Source organism: Macrobrachium rosenbergii, chromosome 11 (genome assembly GCF_040412425.1).
Source record: "Macrobrachium rosenbergii isolate ZJJX-2024 chromosome 11, ASM4041242v1, whole genome shotgun sequence".
In the NCBI taxonomy this organism is placed as follows: Eukaryota; Metazoa; Arthropoda; class Malacostraca; order Decapoda; family Palaemonidae; genus Macrobrachium; species Macrobrachium rosenbergii.
Genome location: NC_089751.1, coordinates 51478917 through 51496887, shown reverse-complemented (window position 1 = coordinate 51496887; position 17971 = coordinate 51478917). Strand labels below are relative to the sequence as shown.

Genomic DNA, 17971 nt, shown 5'->3' with positions numbered 1-17971 from the left:
ATTACTTCCTATAATAGGGCAAAAGATTCTTTAGTAATTAACTGGGGCAACAAACATTACCAGGAGCAATTACTCCTTGTCCACAAAGGCTACTGCGATTGCATGGTTCATATCAAAAGATGAACAGGAGCAATCTTACTTTGTTGTAGCTAAACATCCAATAAGGGATACTGTGTTTTACTGACCCCATTATTTCTGATCGCACTTGTTTAGGAGTGAAGCCTCCATAACCAGCTAAGGACTTGGTGCCCTACGTTAGGTTAGGGAAAGTAAGGGTGGCATGCATCCTGTACTTTACCATCTGAGTTACGGTGTTCTAGGGCATCTTACGGAAGGTTAATCCACCCAGCCATGTATGGGCCTCATTCCCTAGTTTAGGTTAAACAAAGGTAATGTTAGGAGACATCTCTGTCAGGGGCCTTGTGACACCTTTGTCATCTCCAATGTGAACTGTTGTTGATACTGATTAAGGGAATCAACCACATATTTTTCCAACACCTTAGTTTATGGTTCACCTCTAAAAACTCTCAGTTGCCGTTACAGTCACTTCAAAAGTGTTCAGAACATACATAGGTGTTGCAGCATACAAATAAACAGGCTGTGACCCTCAAGGACATTTCAGCTGAAATGCATCCTAACCTAACCTGGTAATCCTACAGAAAAGCTCCGAGTGGAACCAGGGTTATCCGTACCCGCGCGCCTAGGGGATGAACTTAAGGGCATAAATGAAAGACAGCAAATTTCTCATACCTCAGTACATGTATACACCTTTGTCTATACTGTAAAAAAAAATCCTATTAATAAACACCTCTGTATGGAGCTCCTCTATATTAATACCCCTAACCTTCCCTTTGTTCACTTAGGATAACCTTGGCTATCCTAGGTTGCCACATCCTGACCTGGCCGGAGGAGGAGGGAGCCCCACCACCACGTGGCTTCATGAATAGGCTTATTCTACTGTATATATATATATATAAGCCTACGAAAACCAAAAACAGTGTCGTTTGCACCAACAATTGGCCTAGGCCTAGTAGCCTAATCAGACTTTGATGAGACAAAAAAAATTGGATGGACAGTTAACCACGATATAATGTTCTCGAATTTGCCAGATAGGCCTAAACTACAGACAGAACCTAGGGCTAGGCCTATGTCTAATCATGCAACTTTAAATACCGACGGGACGAGGCCGAACTGCAGGCCTACCCTTGGGTATTCAAATTCAGGTAGGCCTAATTAACCTCCAAAAAGAACCAATGTGTGAATCACCCACCTAATTTTAAAATACAATACTTCATAGGCCTACAGCCAGGAGAGAAGGTTGATCTATAGGCCTAACCTACCCTAGGGTACTCCAGTTCGCCATTTAAGCCCCCAGATTAATTCCACCTCAAAACTCCAGCCAAAATTACTGAAAAAGAAAAGTTATTTAATAGGCCTACCTGGAATTTATCCAACTGACTTGAAAAAACGGATCCTCTTGACCTAAAGTGGGAATTTTTTGCCAATTAAAAAGGAGGATTAGGCCGATGGACACCTTCCACGATGTCACTTCGGGGAAGTCACTCAGATACTGACAAGTATCAGTGATTAAAAGTTAGCCTCTATATAAATTTGAGGATTAATACATCACTGTAATAATTGAAATAGTTTGCATAAAAATAACAAACGTATTTTCCCGTTTATTAATAAATTCGTTATGTCTTTTACACTTTGACACTTCAAGTCAATAATACTGACACCGTTTACGGTTTACCTCCTCTCTGCTCTCTGGTATAAACTTTTAAAAACGTGTGAACATAATAATTCTTAAGATTATTTATTTATTTATTTAATTACATATATTAAATAAATTACAACAAGACGATGCTCTGCATAAACGCATTTTTAATATACCTTAAATCATCAATACTTTGTTTACGCTCCTCTCCGATGTAGTTAAACTTTTACAAAACCAATGACCATAAGAACACTTTTTTAAATTTATTAATTTATTTTTACATTACATAAATGTGTTTATTTATATATAATATAAATTGTAACGAAAAACTATCCTCGCGGGTGGAAATACATTTTTAAAGAATTCCGGTTAGGTAAAGGCCTGTATTCAAGATGCAATCGACAAAATTTTAATTACATATTATCAAGAATAAAATGTCGTTCACAAAAATATGGGATAAGTAAATGCCATATGCGTACGCTGTCATGAATAAAAAAAATAACAAGCGTGAGTAACTTTAACTGATAATCAAATGCATTGGGAACAATATTAATTTTTACTGAGAAACAATAAAATGTCTAGCTCATTACACGAGCTTAAGCATACGTCTGGTTGTTAAGAAAATTACAATTGGTTTTCTTTAATTTAGTTTCAATTCACCGAATACTCTGTTGAGTTTGAATACTCAAGGAATTAAATTCATAACACTTTGAACGTGTCAGCCTTTTCCCCTAGAAGTGTTTCGAAATCAGATCTGGCTCCGGATAGGCCTACTGTGCTGCTGCTTAAAGCATTGAGTATTCTGCCATTTAAATCCAAATTGTTTTATAAAGGTAGACTTTAACACAATTAACAGCAGTCTTATTTATTTAAGATTAATCAAGCCAGTTATATATTGAGCTAAAATGGGCTGTGGACCCGGATTCGTGTTAATGAAAAAAACATGCTTTGACAAAGCTACGTAACACAAAAATGGCATTTATAATCATAGAATACATTCCTGTTGTTTATAAAATAGCATTTTTATATACATAAAAAAATCCTCTTACTAACACTACGACTGAAAATCCTAAACACACCGACACATATACACACACAATAAAAGATGACTTTTTGTCCTAGTTAACAGACGCCATGAGTGTGCATTGTAGAAAAAAAGCAGTTTGCAGCTTTCAGTCCTGCTTTCTGACGCTGTTTTATAGTGATGACAACTGAGCGAGGAATGATCATAGATAAAGGAGGTGTTCCATACATGAGTATTTGTCGAGAGTTTGTGCTGGTATAGGGCCATTGTAATCTAGTTTTTTTAAGTTTTTGCAAGGGAAGAACGTAGAACGCAAACGTTTGCAAGAGTAGGCCTAATCTTATTTCAGTTAATGGAAAGCAGGAAGACGGAGCAACGAATATCAGTACGATCACGGAAGAATGATCAGTAATTAATTTGTACGGATATGGGAACTATTTAAAAAAATTATTTTCGAAAGCCAACGAATCTAAGCTAACGCCATCTATCGGTCACTTGACATAGCCTTGAGGGTCCTTTTGAAAATAAAAGACGAAAAAGGTATTTCCTGTTTGTCATCCTTATCTTTTCACCAACGAAACTTCGTCGGAGGCCAGAAAAGATCGCTGATCATTTGGTATCGTGAATTTGGTTTGGTGTGGAAGAGGGTTTTAGGGTTTTTGAGCTGTTAACATGGTTAGTGTTCTTTGTAACGTGCATAGAATCTTTCTGAAGATGTTTGTCAGTAATTTCTCGTTAGTATTTAAAATCTCGGTGGTGTTTGGGTAGCTTTCCATTAGATTTAATGTTTTGTCTTGATAAATTTTAAACCTTGATCTTGGTGATGCTGTTCTGTAATCTTAAGTCTGATTTTAGTCAGAATTGCTCAAATGTTCTAGTTTACTGTTAGATAGTAGTCTTGATATAGTTTTCCCACTAGGTCTGGTACTGAACACGGTTGGCTAGGTAAATGTTTACTTTACGGCCTGCAAGTCTTGCTTTAATATCAGTAACTTGCAGTTGGTTTTTACATTCACTAACGTAAAGTATGGTTTTCGCTACTTAAAGTATTTTAACTTTCGTTTAACCAGGAATATTTTTAATAGCTTCGTATAGTGATTATAGAAGTTTTCAAAGTAGAAAATGGGTAGCCTATATAATGCCTTGCGTAAACTTTAGGTTTTTACAGAAATTGGGAAAGTGATTTACGTTAATCCCAGAGGGGCTAGTACTAAACACGGCACCCTCGGAGCTTAGTTCCTAGTGTATCTGTATAGTGTCTTTGCTTTAATTTTTTTGGATGTATACTTGTAGGGCAGTTGGCATATTGGCTTTAATTTCTTTAAAATTACATTTTAAAGACTTCGCCATCCTTTTCTTTCAGGTCTTCATGAACGCTGACCAGAAATATTCATCGGTAGTTCACCCGTATCCCAGTTCATTAACATGGAAGAGCTGTAATGTATTTTTCAATCAGAGCCACAAGGTGAGAAATGCTCCTTAGTATACTCGCAGCAAGCTAGTCCTCCCCCTCCAAGGGCGGAGCCCCTGGAGTGGGGAGGGCGTTCCTTTGGCGTATGGTAATCTTCGGGATTACCGCACGCCAGAGGGTGCTTGCTGCTATTTGTTAATGTAATATTTTTTTTATGCGACATGAAAGCTAGTTTTGTAGTTTAATTTTGATCATGCTTTTAATTGAAACTAAAGCTTTTCTCATTTTTTAAACATAATGCTTAATCTCTTAAATTGGTCTTTAATTCTAGATTTAATATGTTCAGTAACTTCAGCGTGCTTAATTACTTTAAAGAGCAGTTTACTTTTATAAAAGTTTTCGTAATTTTAACTTTAAAATCTTTCCGTAGGGTTGTTCAGAGCGTTCAGACTCCGGTCGAGATTTGCAGCCAATGGAATCTACCCAGCTTGCTTTTGATTACAGGTGCACAATAGTACGTTCCTTCTAAGTGGACGGTTTTCATACGACTGGAAATAGCGTTCCCTGTAAGTGGATAGTTTTCACTGAACTGGACTGTAAATTAAGCAAGTGTTTGTATTGGTTTACTTTAAATCCCACAAGTGTAAGGTTTTGAAGTCTTTTATTTGTGCATTCTGTATTTAATAAAAAGCTAAAAGTATTATTGAAACTTTAAAATGTATCTTGTTACTGCATTAGACCTAATTCTCTAACAAAAGTTTAGTGTACTAGATTTTTGGACCGTGGTGCCGTTGAGGTCTTTACGTTTAACGTGTGCTGTAGTACTTAACAGAAGGGTCATTGACACTGACCCAATGCTGATTTAGACTCAAGGTCCCTGTTTGGTTAAGGTATCAAGAGTTGGCTATATCAGGTACTCTAGTAAAATGCATTGAAACTACGTGCGAGCATTGAGCCGAAACGTTTGCGTAGGGATAAATTGTAGAATTAGTAAAGAACTACCTAACAAGAACGAGGTGTAGAGTAAATCAATGACTCTCCAGAAAGCAAGGTGAAAATGCTGACTACTGCCGCTCCCATATTGTTTGGTAACGACTACTTGACGTGCGATTGTTGCCGAAATGTAAAAATGTGGCCTCCAGTGCGGTTTCGATAAGTGCAAAACTCTTTAGGCTAGTGGGCAGAAATATTGATTCGTTGACCTACAGTATATTCTGTCATTTGCGTATGTTAACGAGCCATCAAAAGGGGGTTGACTCCGAATTATGAAGTCGATCGAGCGTTCTGATACATGGAGCGCTAATAACTGACTAAAATAGGTTTCCATATGTAACAAACCTACAAAATTTTAATACAGTTGATTAACTTGATAAGGGAAGTTTTGTAAATTCATTTTAGATCTATAGTCAATCGGGCAATGCTGTAGTATGTAGATATCCATACGATACATTTAGGGGTTAACATGTTTACGGCAAATCTTCAGACAGTAATGGGAAACCTTTTTATACAGGTAACTTTCTCCGATGGCGGAATGAATAAAATAGGCGAGTTAGAGGTCAGTGTGGAAATGCGGCAACACTGTGCAAAATTGGCGCAGCTCTTAGCAACCTTCCCTTGGGGATGAACGTTAAAATAGATGGTTGTAGAGTTATAAACTGGCAAATATAAATGGCAGGCGACAGGCTGGAGTCAAGCCTCGGTAGTAGTCAATAGCTGTAGGTTTACTCGAACATTATAAGGGTTGCTGTCGGATGAGTTTTAAGTAACCAGTAATGTCTTGTAATGCTTTCTTTGTTTCTAGGGAGATTCATATTTAGGCTGGAATTGAAGGTTTATGGTAACGAAATAAACAAAGAATCCGTTCGAAATGCAAAACTAAAACCAAATTGAGTTTCCAGTGTAGTGTTCTCAAGGGTAAGAACGCATATGCTGTATTTTTATTTGCCGTCAGGATTGGGTATTTAAGGAGCTACCGTGAAAATTGGAATTGTCACGGGAAAGAGCTACCGTTAGGCATACTAAACTACTAAGTTTTAAGTCTCTAACCTCTTAATTTTTACCATGCATCTGTGATAGCTTAAGTCACCTACGAGTCAAAGGTCTTTATACGAAAAGGTGCATGCTAGTAGTATCTGCACAAGCAATCAACCTTGCTTTCACGGCTAATTCCCCACAAAGTGCTTGTGTACATAGTGGATCATTAATTGTCCATAACACTATTCCGAGGAACGCCAGAGTAATTCAGATAGAGCAATCGATAAATATCAAGACTTGAATTTGCTTATTTCGACCTGAAGTTGTTTTCTTGAATAATGACATTCATAGGCAGCACTAACGTTTAGACCCATCATATGAACTCAAACCAGAACAGAAGGATTTGGTTCAAAATCAGACGTTGTGAAAAACATTACCCACGCGTTTGCGAAAGCCAAACTGTAAACGTTACTTTCATCATTATAGTTGAGAAGGTTTGCCAAAAGAGACTTTATCATGCGGGAGTTCTGGAAGATAATTGCAATGCACACCTGAACTAGAGGTGATTACTGATGGTTACTCGTGAAAAATACCCTAATTATACAGATATAAAATGAAAGTTGCTGTAAGGTGAGGCTATAAAATGAAAGTTGCTGTAAGGTGAGGCTATGAAATGAAAGTTGCTTAAGATAGGACTACTGTAGGTGAAGAAAGTATGGCCATAATACTTCTGAGCACTTATAAAGTTGAACGTTTTATCAACAAAGCTTGATGTATACGAGGCAAGGAAATGCATATTATGGAAAGATTCTCTTCTGAAAGAAAGGAGACGATGTGTGCTAGAATCGCCCAGTAAGTCAATGATTGAATGGTTGCTTTGGTCATTATAGAACAGATTGTTTCTAATTTCATGTTATATGAGTATTGCCAAGCTTGTAGAAATGTGATTCATCACAATAAAATACACCCCTTTTTAGGTCATTTTCATTTAAATCATTGACAAATGTTTGAAAAATCATGTTTCAATTATAGGACTATTTATTAGTGCTTTATTTACATGTCACTGATGTAATTTTTATTAACAATGACCTTCCTCCCTACTCTGGCAAATAATAAAAGGCTTCTTAGTACAGTCCTTCACTTAGCTAGGTCTAATGGTTCAAAGACTAGCACTAGGGAAATTGTCTCGCTTTAGTCTATCAGTTCTTTACATTATTCTTCATAATCATAGACTCATATTCCCAATTCTTTGCTTATTTTAAAATGCTATTCAGTCACACTGCTATCTTAGGACTGTCTCAAACTAAATGTCTGATAATTAAAAAAATATATGTTAGATTAAAGGGTGCTGCTACAGTAGGCGGTCTACCTGCGCGTTTCTACACTGTTTCGCCGTGTTTAGTACTAGCCCCTCGGGAATCAAATGCCCCTAAATGCACCTGCTCACATTTGATCTCTGAGGGGCTAGTACTAGACACGGCGAAACACATTTGATTCCCTAGGTAGACCGCCTACTAAAGTAGCACCGACTAAAGTGTGTATCGGATAATAAAATTATTAGACTAAAGTCTAAACATAGAAAACAACAGGGAATCCTCTCTTCACAATATAGGGATTCTGATTTTCCTAAACAGATTAAAGACTTGACGATGTGTGTACATTTCGTTGCCTTCAGTTGCCACAGTTATTTATTATCTCTAAGGCTCGGCTGTAACTAAACTCTGCAGAGACTGTAACCTTCTTTTAATTGACTGCCTTTATATTTCCGTTTTTTTTTTCTTTCAGTTCTGCTTGAAGCGGAGGGGAATGAAGTGTACGCGTTTACGTAAGTGGATTGGAATGTGAAACCGAAGCCATTTACTGGAGGAAAGCGCCTTTACAATTGTCAAGCTGCCGAGATCGTGACATTGTATTAAACAGGATCTCCGGATGTTAAGCTGGTAAGTACAAAATCTCATGAAATAACTGTTTATCTCTGAAACACGATGGAAACAGCAGATATCAGGCTTTCTTTATATTGAATGGGACCTTTTCTCATCCACTGCATCATGATTTGATATCCTGTGTTTATTCTTTTGCATAGTTCTGTATCTGTTAAGAGCTGATGTTTTATGTCACCTAATTTCATAATGACTGTCTAAATGCTGGTGGAAATAATAATAATTATTTCTTGGTATTTTTGTTTTATTATTATTATTATTATTATTATTATTATTATTATTATTATTATTATTATTATTATTATTATTATTATTATTATTATTATTATTATTATGAACCCATTCATACAAAACAAGCCTAAAAGGGCCGTTGTATTGAAATCCAAGCTTATAAAACTCAATTGTTTCATTTGTCATTCAAATTCGGTGTTTCTAGAACTAAGCTCATTATTGAAGCACGTATGAGCATGGCGTGAGCTTGACTAAAAGCCCAACTTTGAGCTCTTTCTCAATCACGACCTTTTTATTATCAACTTTGCTGATTGTTGTTGCTGATTACTCTCTCTCTCTCTCTCTCTCTCTCTCTCTCTCTCTCTCTCTCTCTCTCTCTCTCTCTCTCTCTCTCTCTCTAGGTGCATGTTGTACCCTCCCTCCCAGATGAACACCTGTCTGATCAGGCTTTCATGCACGCACCTGACCACAACAGCATGTTGTTTATTTGTGCAACAGTTCAGGGTAACCCGCTACTCGATCACACAAAATGCCAGATACCTCAGGAGAGCACCGTCACGTGGTTGTTTCAGGGTGTGAAAGGTGAACAATTGCTATTTATGACCAAAGGAGTGACTTTCTTAGTCCTTAACTTTTCACCCAGGATAGGAAAGCCTCCCGCATATTCTTATTAGAATCGTTTTCAAATCTGGTGATTTTTAATGTCGTCTACCTTTTCTGTACTAGGAAATTCGTTAACATTCATTCCTTGCACTATCAAATTGAGACTGTTCCTTATGAGAGAGAGAGAGAGAGAGAGAGAAGAGAGAGAGAGAGAGAGAGAGAGAGAGAGAGAGAGAGAGAGAGAGAAGAGGACCATTTTGCCCGCAACATTTTCACAGATGAGAGTTGGTGCACCATTTCATAGTATTATTACTGAATTATTGATTAATGCAAATTACAAAGAGGTTGCAGTTGGTGGACCGTTACTTTTTATATGTACTTTGACCTTGAAAACAGGCTTGTTTTTCACGCAGGTAATGCGTCTCTCCTTGCAATCTTTTATCACAGATTTAGGTAAAATTAGTGCATGGTGCAAATTATAGGGGATTAAGTTAAACACTAGCAAAACTCAAAGAATGATTGTTGGTAAGTCTAGGACACTGGATCACAAACCCTCACCTAAATAATCTCATTGACAGTGTTTCTTTAACCACCTGCAATTCATATAAAATTCTAAGTGACATTCTTGATTTGCACAGTCATTTTTGAGACATGTTTGAACATCTCTTCTTCAAAGATACTTATGATTTTTATAGACCTATCTAGCTTGATGCATTTTTTTCGCCATGTTTTGAACTTGTTCCCCAATTTGGTCTTCATCATTTGACTCGGATTTTGAATTGTTTGGAATGTACTTTATTCGATTACGTTCATTTCGAAAATTTACTTTTCTGGTACTTGGTCTGGTGTAATGATGTTCGTACGTAAGCACTAGTATAAGCAGTTTGTTTTCTTAACTATGCTTTTCTTGTTGTCCAAGAATAGACCTACAATCATTTTCTGGCTTGCTTTTACTCGTCCTTTGCACCATCCCTTCGGCCCCTAACTGCAACCCCTTTCATTTCTTTTACTGTACTTCCATTAACATTCTCTTCCTTCCATCTTACTGTACTTTCCACCCTCTCCTAACAATTGTTTCATGGTGCAACTGCGAGGTTTTCCTCCTGTTATACCTTTCAAACCTTTTTACTCTCAATTTCCCATCCAGCGATGAATGATCTAGTAGGTCCTAGTGCTTGGCCGTAGGCCTAAATTTCATATTCCATCCCATTCCCAAGGACCTTTCAATGAATTCACTCAGAGACCACTTAATTGAAATGGTCATTTGCAACTCTATCTTCACAACTGAGCAATCAATCTATAATTATCATTCTGGCCATGACTATTTGCCCGTGGATTTCAGTCATGTGCCCAGAAACCAGGTAAATAAGATACGACTATTGTCGCTTGCAAGGTCTATTTCTAGAGGACAAGGGTTATCAGAAGTTTGAAAAAACTTCCCTGAAACTGGGACAAAGGTGCCGCTAGAAGGAATTCGAAAAAAAAGCTCGAATACAAAATCCATCCAAAAAAGTAGAATCCGCCGTCATCCGTTAGCGAGAAGTCGTCTTATTTTCAGAAAGTCGTCTTGTTTTTAAAGGGAATGAAGGTTCGAAGAGACTGCCTTAGTTGTGTTCACAGAAACCTCTGGAGTATGGATTCTTGAGGAAACTATAGACCGATAGATGAAGATTAAAAAAAAAGGATCACCGAGCATTATTTTAAAAAATAAAATGGGTTAAATTAAAGGATCTTAACACGGGTTTATTGTCCTTCTTCTTCTTCTTCTTCTTCTTCTTCTTGAGTCTACGATAACGGTGAGCCCTCATCCTTTCTAAGCCTTCTCTGTAGCATTTGTTGTCTGAGAGGAATTCTCCTGAGGCTTATCCTCGTGGATACAGAACCATGGAAGCCTCTTTTGTAGCTCTAGCCTGTTCAAATAGAGGAGAATAATGATGGCGTTATTGTTGTATGAAAACAGTTTTCATTCTATCAAATCTCAGTGTGCCAACCATGTTACGAAGATAAAATATATTCTAATTTCTCTTTTATTTAGAAACGGAGCTTAAACTGACATGACAATTCATCATTGCCTGAAAATGTACGAAATTTCAAATTATGAGAAGAAAACGGGCAACTGTTTGCAAGAAAAAACTGACCATTCTTTGAAATGTTGGTAATAAAACCAAAATGAACTCAAGGGTTCTTGAATGCATTGTATTTTTGACACTGGGTTGACATAGACTGAGCATAACTGAACAAAAACAGAACCTAGGGTCTTACCTGTATCTGGGGTGATTGATGGCGTATACCCACGGGTCAATGCAAGCCACTGTCTTGCAAGTAAGGGCGGGCAACATGGAGACTAAAGGCGTCAGTTTACTCCTGTTGGTAAAGAGAGATGAAGCAAGATTATTACATTGAAAAACTCCCGTAATGGGTTACTGCCGTCAGTACACTTCACTCAGTACACCGCAGGCATTACTAACGGTTCTTTGCAGCGTCCCTTCGGCCCCTATAGCTGCAACCCCCTTCATTCGCTTTACTGTACTTCCGTTCTTTTTCTCTTCCTTCCATCCTACTTTCCAACGTCTCCTAACAATTGTTTCATAGTGCAACTGCTAAGGTTTCATCCAGTTATACATTTGCAACCTTTTACTCCGAATTTCCCTTTCAGCACTGATTGACCTCGTAGATCCTAGCGCTTGGCCTTTGGCCTAAATTTTATAGTTCATTTCCATTACATTGGAAAGTGATTGTGAATTTTGTACTTTTGCGAATAAGGGCTTCACAGTATAGTGGCTACCAGTTTAAGACTTGCTCATGGTCTAATGGAGTTTAGTTAATAGTCGATCCCTGTTAGCTAGGGTTTGGGGCGGTAGATGGGGCGAGGGGTGGCTCTACCTGCTGAGTCATCTGCAGCCATTGCCTTGTTCTCATTAGTCCTAGCTTGGGTAGAGAAGGTAGTGGGACTGGGGAAGGATTTTGGCGCTGTTCATAGGCGTATATGTTCGGTCTTGACGATGTTTTGTGCCCCTGTGCAATGGCTAAACGTTTCCAAATCATTCTTAACGTCCAGTTTCATGGGAAGTCACTTTTTCACCGCGAAAACGCAAACCTTTACCCAAATGCTAAAATATTTGAACTAAGAAACTTGTTGACAAAGCAGCTAAACCGTTCATCTGCCCCTGATATCCATTTGTTCTGAATTCAGTCCATGTGTTGTCTTAATTCAGTTGTTCCTGAGCATCAAATCCTCAACAGTTTATATAGCTGTCATCCCTCCAACAATGTAAGCAAGTATCACATTGTATATTTTCGTGTGAACCCAATCCATGCGAAGGAAAATAGCTAAACTAAACATCAATGAAACATCTTTTATGAAAAAAGGGATGCTCATAAGGAAAAATATTGACATTTGTTGGGTTTATCTCATGCAATACTTTCCATCAACGCTGTCATATTACACGCTAATCCTAAGCCCCATAAGTAAAACGAGGATTTTGGTGTTGGGTTAACGTCTCTTCTATGTAACATAGTGTAATGTAAGTAAGTCACACGCTTTATTAAAAAATTATACGGAAGACTGACTGACCTGTCTCCAAAAGCTCCGATGAGGGCGACGGTAGCGTAAGGGACCCACGAGACGAGGAAGAGGAAGAATAGGCCCATGCAGACTTTGGCTATGCGGATTTCGGCAGTCTTCTCTTGCTCCTCTTTCGATCCCACGCTGCGCAAGTTCTCCACGTTCATCTTCTTCGCCTGAAAGTTGAGAGGATTTCGTAAGAAGACTTCTGACTAAAATGAGATGCTATAAAATCCCCCCCACCCCTCCTTTTTTTAATTGTGGAAGCTAGCTATGAAAAGCTCATGGAATTGTGACTTGCTTCATAAAGGTGTAGGCCTAGAAATAATCAACACACAATCATGTGCGGAACAGAAATAAATTTCTGACTCACACCAGGATCGAACCCAGGTCTAGTATACAGAACAGAAACTCGAAAACGTTTGCAATTTTACAGTTATCTGTCAATAATTATGGTTGCAGGTTTATATTTTCCCACAATTTATTATTCATTAGAAATATTTTTCGTGTAAAAGATTCTTCAGAAATTCTTAATTTTGTAATGTTCTGTAATGTTATTTTGCAAACCCTGGATAGGTATCTATTGGTAATGAAACTCTGGAAGCTTACCTGGGCTCTCTTCTACTAGGAAACCTTAGTAATGAGACCCTGGAAGCTCACCTGGGCTGTCTTTTACCAGGAAACCTATCTAATGAGATTCTGGAAGCTTACCTGGGCCCTCTTATACCAGGAAACGTTTGTAATGAGACTTTGGAAGCTTACCTGACTGTCTTTTACCAGGAAACATTGGTAATGAGACTCTGGAAACTTACCTGGGCTATCTTTTACCACGACACCTTTGTAATGAGATTCTGGTAGCTTACCTGGGCTATCTTTTACCATGACACCTTTGTAATGAGACTTCGGAAGCTTACCTGGGCTCTCATTGCTTTCTCGTGGGCTCGAACGTGACTGAATATCTGACTGTAGAAGAATACGATGAAAGTTCCTGGCACGATGAAAGCGAAGAAGAAGATACAAGCTACGAAAGTTCTCGTATTTTCATTCTGCGTCAGGTAGTCGAAGGAACAGGTTGTCAGGAATCCCTCTGCGTGTAAGATAACTTCTGGTGAGCATTTGATCTAAAGGCAACGAAGAAGCTGTTTTCATGTTTTTTTTTTTTTGGCTGAAAAGCGTAAATCTTGCAGGATTTTTGTATAAAACTTAAACAACGAATATCCTAGGCCTAAATGGTAAAGTTTACTGTTGTAATAATTAATAATTCTTGTTTCTCTTTCCCTCAGGTATCAAAATTGATATTTTGCGCAAAACGATATATAGTAAAAATATTGTCTTTTACAAGCCCACTTTAAGTTTGTGTTACAGATGGAATGAAATTTTAAAAGTTCTCATTAATCTTCGTCACTCAATATGGTTTTTTAAAACCATAAATAAAGAAAGTATGTATTTGCTAAAGGTTTGCAGTGTTATTGCATGATAAGTACTTGCCTTTGTAAATTTGTACGTTTTTTAAAATGGTAAAAATTTTGTCCATCAGCACAGCAAAATAAAAATGTAAAAATTTGGAAATCAAGACTGTAAGTGAGTACTAGACCCAAGATCGGTTGAAATCAATGATTCAGATATCGTAGGCTTACTGTGGTGAAGATGCAAACTATTTCTTCAGTAATACATCTGAATGCTTATATATACAAAGAACCTCAAGCTTTCTTATATAGATCATAAATGTTCGATTTATATCAATGAGACAGCAATACAAGCACGCGATAGATGAGTGTTTATCAGATAATTTACTCAGACCAAACACAAGCGAACACCACAGTGTTCCCCTTCTTACCGGGAACGAATCTACCCCAGATGTTCAGGAGAGGTAGAACAGTCCACGGGGTAGCGTAGGCCCAAATTCCAAGGACCATCAGGAAGGCAGTCCCTCGGCTGATTTTTGGCTCGAAGGGCTTAGCAATCGTTCTGTTGACAAGAGGAACCAAAATGTCAGGACTTCTTTCGGATAGCGATGGAATGAGTTGCAAATTCTCCTAACGATTTGGTGTCATGTAGTTTTTTTTATTTTATTGACGCCTTTGCAGACTGCGAAAATGTTCTTTTTATATACCTTTTAGCTTATATGGTCCAAAATATTCCCTTTAAAGGAAAAAAGTGTGCCTGTGTACATGGCCAAATGGCGCGCTGTACATAAGTTTCACACTGTTTCACAGTATAGTCCCATCGCGTAGACTTACACGTTCACATCCTGGCCACCAGACAGGAACGTCACAGACCTTGGTAATTGTGACGCCAGGCTCTAATCTCATACAGGAACAAATCCAAAACCGAATAATGAAAATAACAAACAAGTCAAATGAATAACTAATACAAAGATGTGCACTTCCACTAACTTGTATCTATCGAAGGCGATGGCAGCGTTCGTCATGGCTCCTCCGACGCCAGCATAGGACCCCATGACACCGAAAATATCGCACCCCTGCTTGCCCCAGATGGGTCCTTCGTTAAAGGAATTCACGATGAACACCGGCGTCTTCAGCATCATGATGAAATCCAGTAATGCCAGATTGACGACGAACATATTCGAGGGAGTCCTGAGGCTTTTGGCGCTAGAATACAGAAAAAGAAGAGGAAGTAGTTTTAGGCACGTCGCCAACTGTAAACAACGTTAGTGCGATAGACTGGGAATAATGCTTTAGGCTCAGGAACATGTACTTAAGACCTTATTCCAAGAGAAGATGAGAGACAGGAGAAATGAGTTTCATGCTTGTAGAGAAAGTTTGTGGCAAAGGAACAGAATTAACGGAACTCTACAAATAAGAGAGACTGCAAGAAGACGTTTTTTAATCGTAGTAAACTGAGTCAGAGTGTTCTTACTCCTGCAAAAATTGATACTACGAGGATAATATGATGCATTTTGCTTTTCCCATACTTTGGCCCACTTCCACGCGGCTCACTGTAGGCATTACTTAGGTTGTTTGCAGCGTCCCCTCGGCCCCTAGCTGCAATCCCTTTCACTCGCTTCGGTGTATCTCAGAGTTCATATCGTCATCTTCCATCTTACTTTCCTTATCCCTCTCCTAACAATTGTTTCATAGTGCAACTGCGAGTTTTTATTTTTCCTCCTGTTAAACCTTTAAAACCTGTCAGTGCCCCTTTCACTCATCATAGGTCCCAGCGCTTTGCCCTTCGGCCTAAATTTCATGCTCCAACTTGAGCCAAATTTCACCCCCTCCCCCCACCATTCATTCTTGTTGTCTGACCTCTCGTCTGAGTTTAGCAATGCAACTCAGCGACCTGATCAAGCCATTTTGAATGAATCCATTGACTAGAACTTACCTGGAGAAGACCCAGATGACGACGCCATTCCCGCACAGGGAGGCGAACATGAAGATGATGTAGAACACGCCCAACATGTAGTGCAGATATGGATTCGGAGTCTCGAACGACTTCCAGTGCGGGTTGACGAATTCCATGTACTCAGGTGGAGTGTTCCATCCCAACATTTTCACCTCGTAGCTGGTGCCGCAATAAAAAAAAAAAGACCAAAGATATTATTATTATTATTTATCAGAAGATGAACTCTGTTCATATAGTACAAGCCCACAGGGGCCATTGACTTGGTGTTGGAAGAATGATTGACAGATTTCGAAAAAGATAAAAAATATTATTATTATTATTATTATTATTATTATTATTATTATTATTATTATTATTGATCAGAAGATGAACCCTATTTATATAGTACAAGCCGACAGGGGCCATTGACTTGATGTAGGAAGAATGATTGATAGATTTAGAAAAATACCAAAAATATTATTATTATTATTATTATTATTAATTATTATTATTATTATTATTATTATTATTATTATTATTATTATTATTGATCAGATGATGAACCCTATTCTTACAGGACAAGCCCCTAGAGGCCGTTGACAATATGGGAAGAATGAATGATAGATTTATAAAAAGACCAAAAGTATTATTATTATTATTATTATTATTATTATTATTATTATTATTATTATTATTATTATTATTATTATTATTATTATTATTATTATTATTATTATTATTATTATTATTATTGACCAGAAGATGAACCCTATTCATACAGAACAAGCCCCCAGAGGCCGTTGACAATATGGGAAGAATGAATGACAGATTTATAAAAAGACCAAAAGTATTATTCAGAAGACCTAAGAAACTGGTTTAATATACTTTGAAGAGGAAGGGTTGCTTACGAAAACGTTCTCTAAAGACTCTCATTTCAAGTCATTCCAGAAGTCCTGGGAGTTGGGGTGGTGGGAGGTTGGGGGTTGGATTCAAGGGCCAATGATATGACCTAACCTTATGGCAACTATGAATTGCATAATTACATTTTTCGGGGGTCGAAACTCACGTGTAAGCGGAAGGGTCCGATGGCTGCCCTAATTGCCTTGTGACGTTGGCCATCTTGGCTGCTGGCAGCACACTGGGTCTGTCAAGATGTTCCATGGCGCTTTCGTCCACCTTTCAAGAAGAAGAGGGACAGCAAAACGTTAAGGAGAAAGTAAGACGTTAAGGAAATAGGTAGAGAGGAAAACATTAAGAAAACTTGAAATCAGTAACAATATTCTCATTTTATTGAGATCGATTAAAAACTTTTAGAATGAGTCACTTTTTTTTTCTTTTAGTTTAAGTAGCCTGGAGAGTGACTGGTTTGGTATATAAGTGAGACTCGGCACAAGGGGAGTTCAGACCGAATTGTTCAGGATCTTGTGCAGTAAACTGCTGGGTGATTCAACATCAATTCTGCTTTTGCATGAGGGTATGGTTCTAAAAAGCATAGTAATGCAAAAGAATAATCGTTCATAAATTAAACCTTGAGGTCAAAGTTAAAGTTAATTCAACCCAAACTTGCGATGAAATAATAATTTAAGTCAGTATGCGATTTCCTGCTTAAGATTTGAAGAACCAATGAGAGCACAGTTCCACTATATCAGTTCATTCTTTACTTCTCGATGTATGATCGAATTGACCTGATTACTTATATTCATATCCCAAAAAAAGAATCCGCTGCTTTCTGAGATATTATTTCAGCACAGAATAAAAAAGCTCCAACAAAAAGTAGATGGGGGGAATGGATAAAGAAATCTCTTAGTAACAAAAAGGTGTTGATATATAATAATATAAAAAAAGGATCATAACAGGCGCTTGTATTAAACCCTAAACCAAACCGGCGCCAGGAAAAAAATTAGATAAAAAAGGTCATATAAAAACGATAGAAGGAAAAACTGGCCTAATGATGACATAAAACCCAGACAGAGACAAAAACTACAGTTGTCTGATTAAAAAAAAAAAATCTGAGGCAAAAAGAGATCGCACAAAAACTGAGATGACAGCGAGAGCTTACCAGGCAGGTCTAGGCTGAGTCTGATCGGAGACTGTTGAACCAGCGCAGCAACAGAAGCGCAATGCTTTATATACAAAGTTCTGCTTCCTCAATGGCATTAAGCAC

At 37.9% G+C, this 17971-nt stretch overlaps 1 protein-coding gene and 1 long non-coding RNA gene across 2 annotated transcripts; one reads left to right on the top strand and one right to left on the bottom strand.

The window, feature by feature from the left end:
- The first annotated feature begins 3316 nt into the window (after positions 1–3316).
- LOC136843451 (uncharacterized) lies at positions 3317–8066 on the top strand. The gene is made up of 4 exons (XR_010854556.1): positions 3317–3416; positions 4105–4206; positions 4583–4718; positions 7912–8066. It is a non-coding gene; the product is annotated as an uncharacterized lncRNA (long non-coding RNA).
- Positions 8067–10279: 2213 nt separating this feature from the next.
- Positions 10280–17948, bottom strand: LOC136843450 (opsin, ultraviolet-sensitive-like). Its single transcript, XM_067111984.1, has 9 exons — positions 17867–17948; positions 16874–16983; positions 15808–15987; positions 14862–15077; positions 14303–14433; positions 13380–13552; positions 12475–12641; positions 11163–11264; positions 10280–10810 (listed from the first exon to the last, which is right to left on the bottom strand). The coding sequence occupies exons 2-9, from the start codon at positions 16966–16968 to the stop codon at positions 10714–10716; spliced, it is 1161 nt and encodes a 386-aa protein (XP_066968085.1). The 5' UTR covers positions 16969–16983; positions 17867–17948; the 3' UTR covers positions 10280–10713.
- Positions 17949–17971: the final 23 nt, after the last annotated feature.

Bases quoted from the DNA above. Each gene is read 5' to 3' on its own strand.
- LOC136843450 (XM_067111984.1), bottom strand. From the start codon at position 16,968: ATGGAACATCTTGACAGACCCAGTGTGCTGCCAGCAGCCAAGATGGCC. The intron at 15,078-15,807 runs GTAAGTTCTAGT...TCTGTATTCTAG, and splicing joins GTCATCTGGGTCTTCTCCAG to CGCCAAAAGCCTCAGGACTC. The intron at 11,265-12,474 runs GTCAGTCAGTCT...CTTTACCAACAG, and splicing joins ATCGGAGCTTTTGGAGACAG to GAGTAAACTGACGCCTTTAG.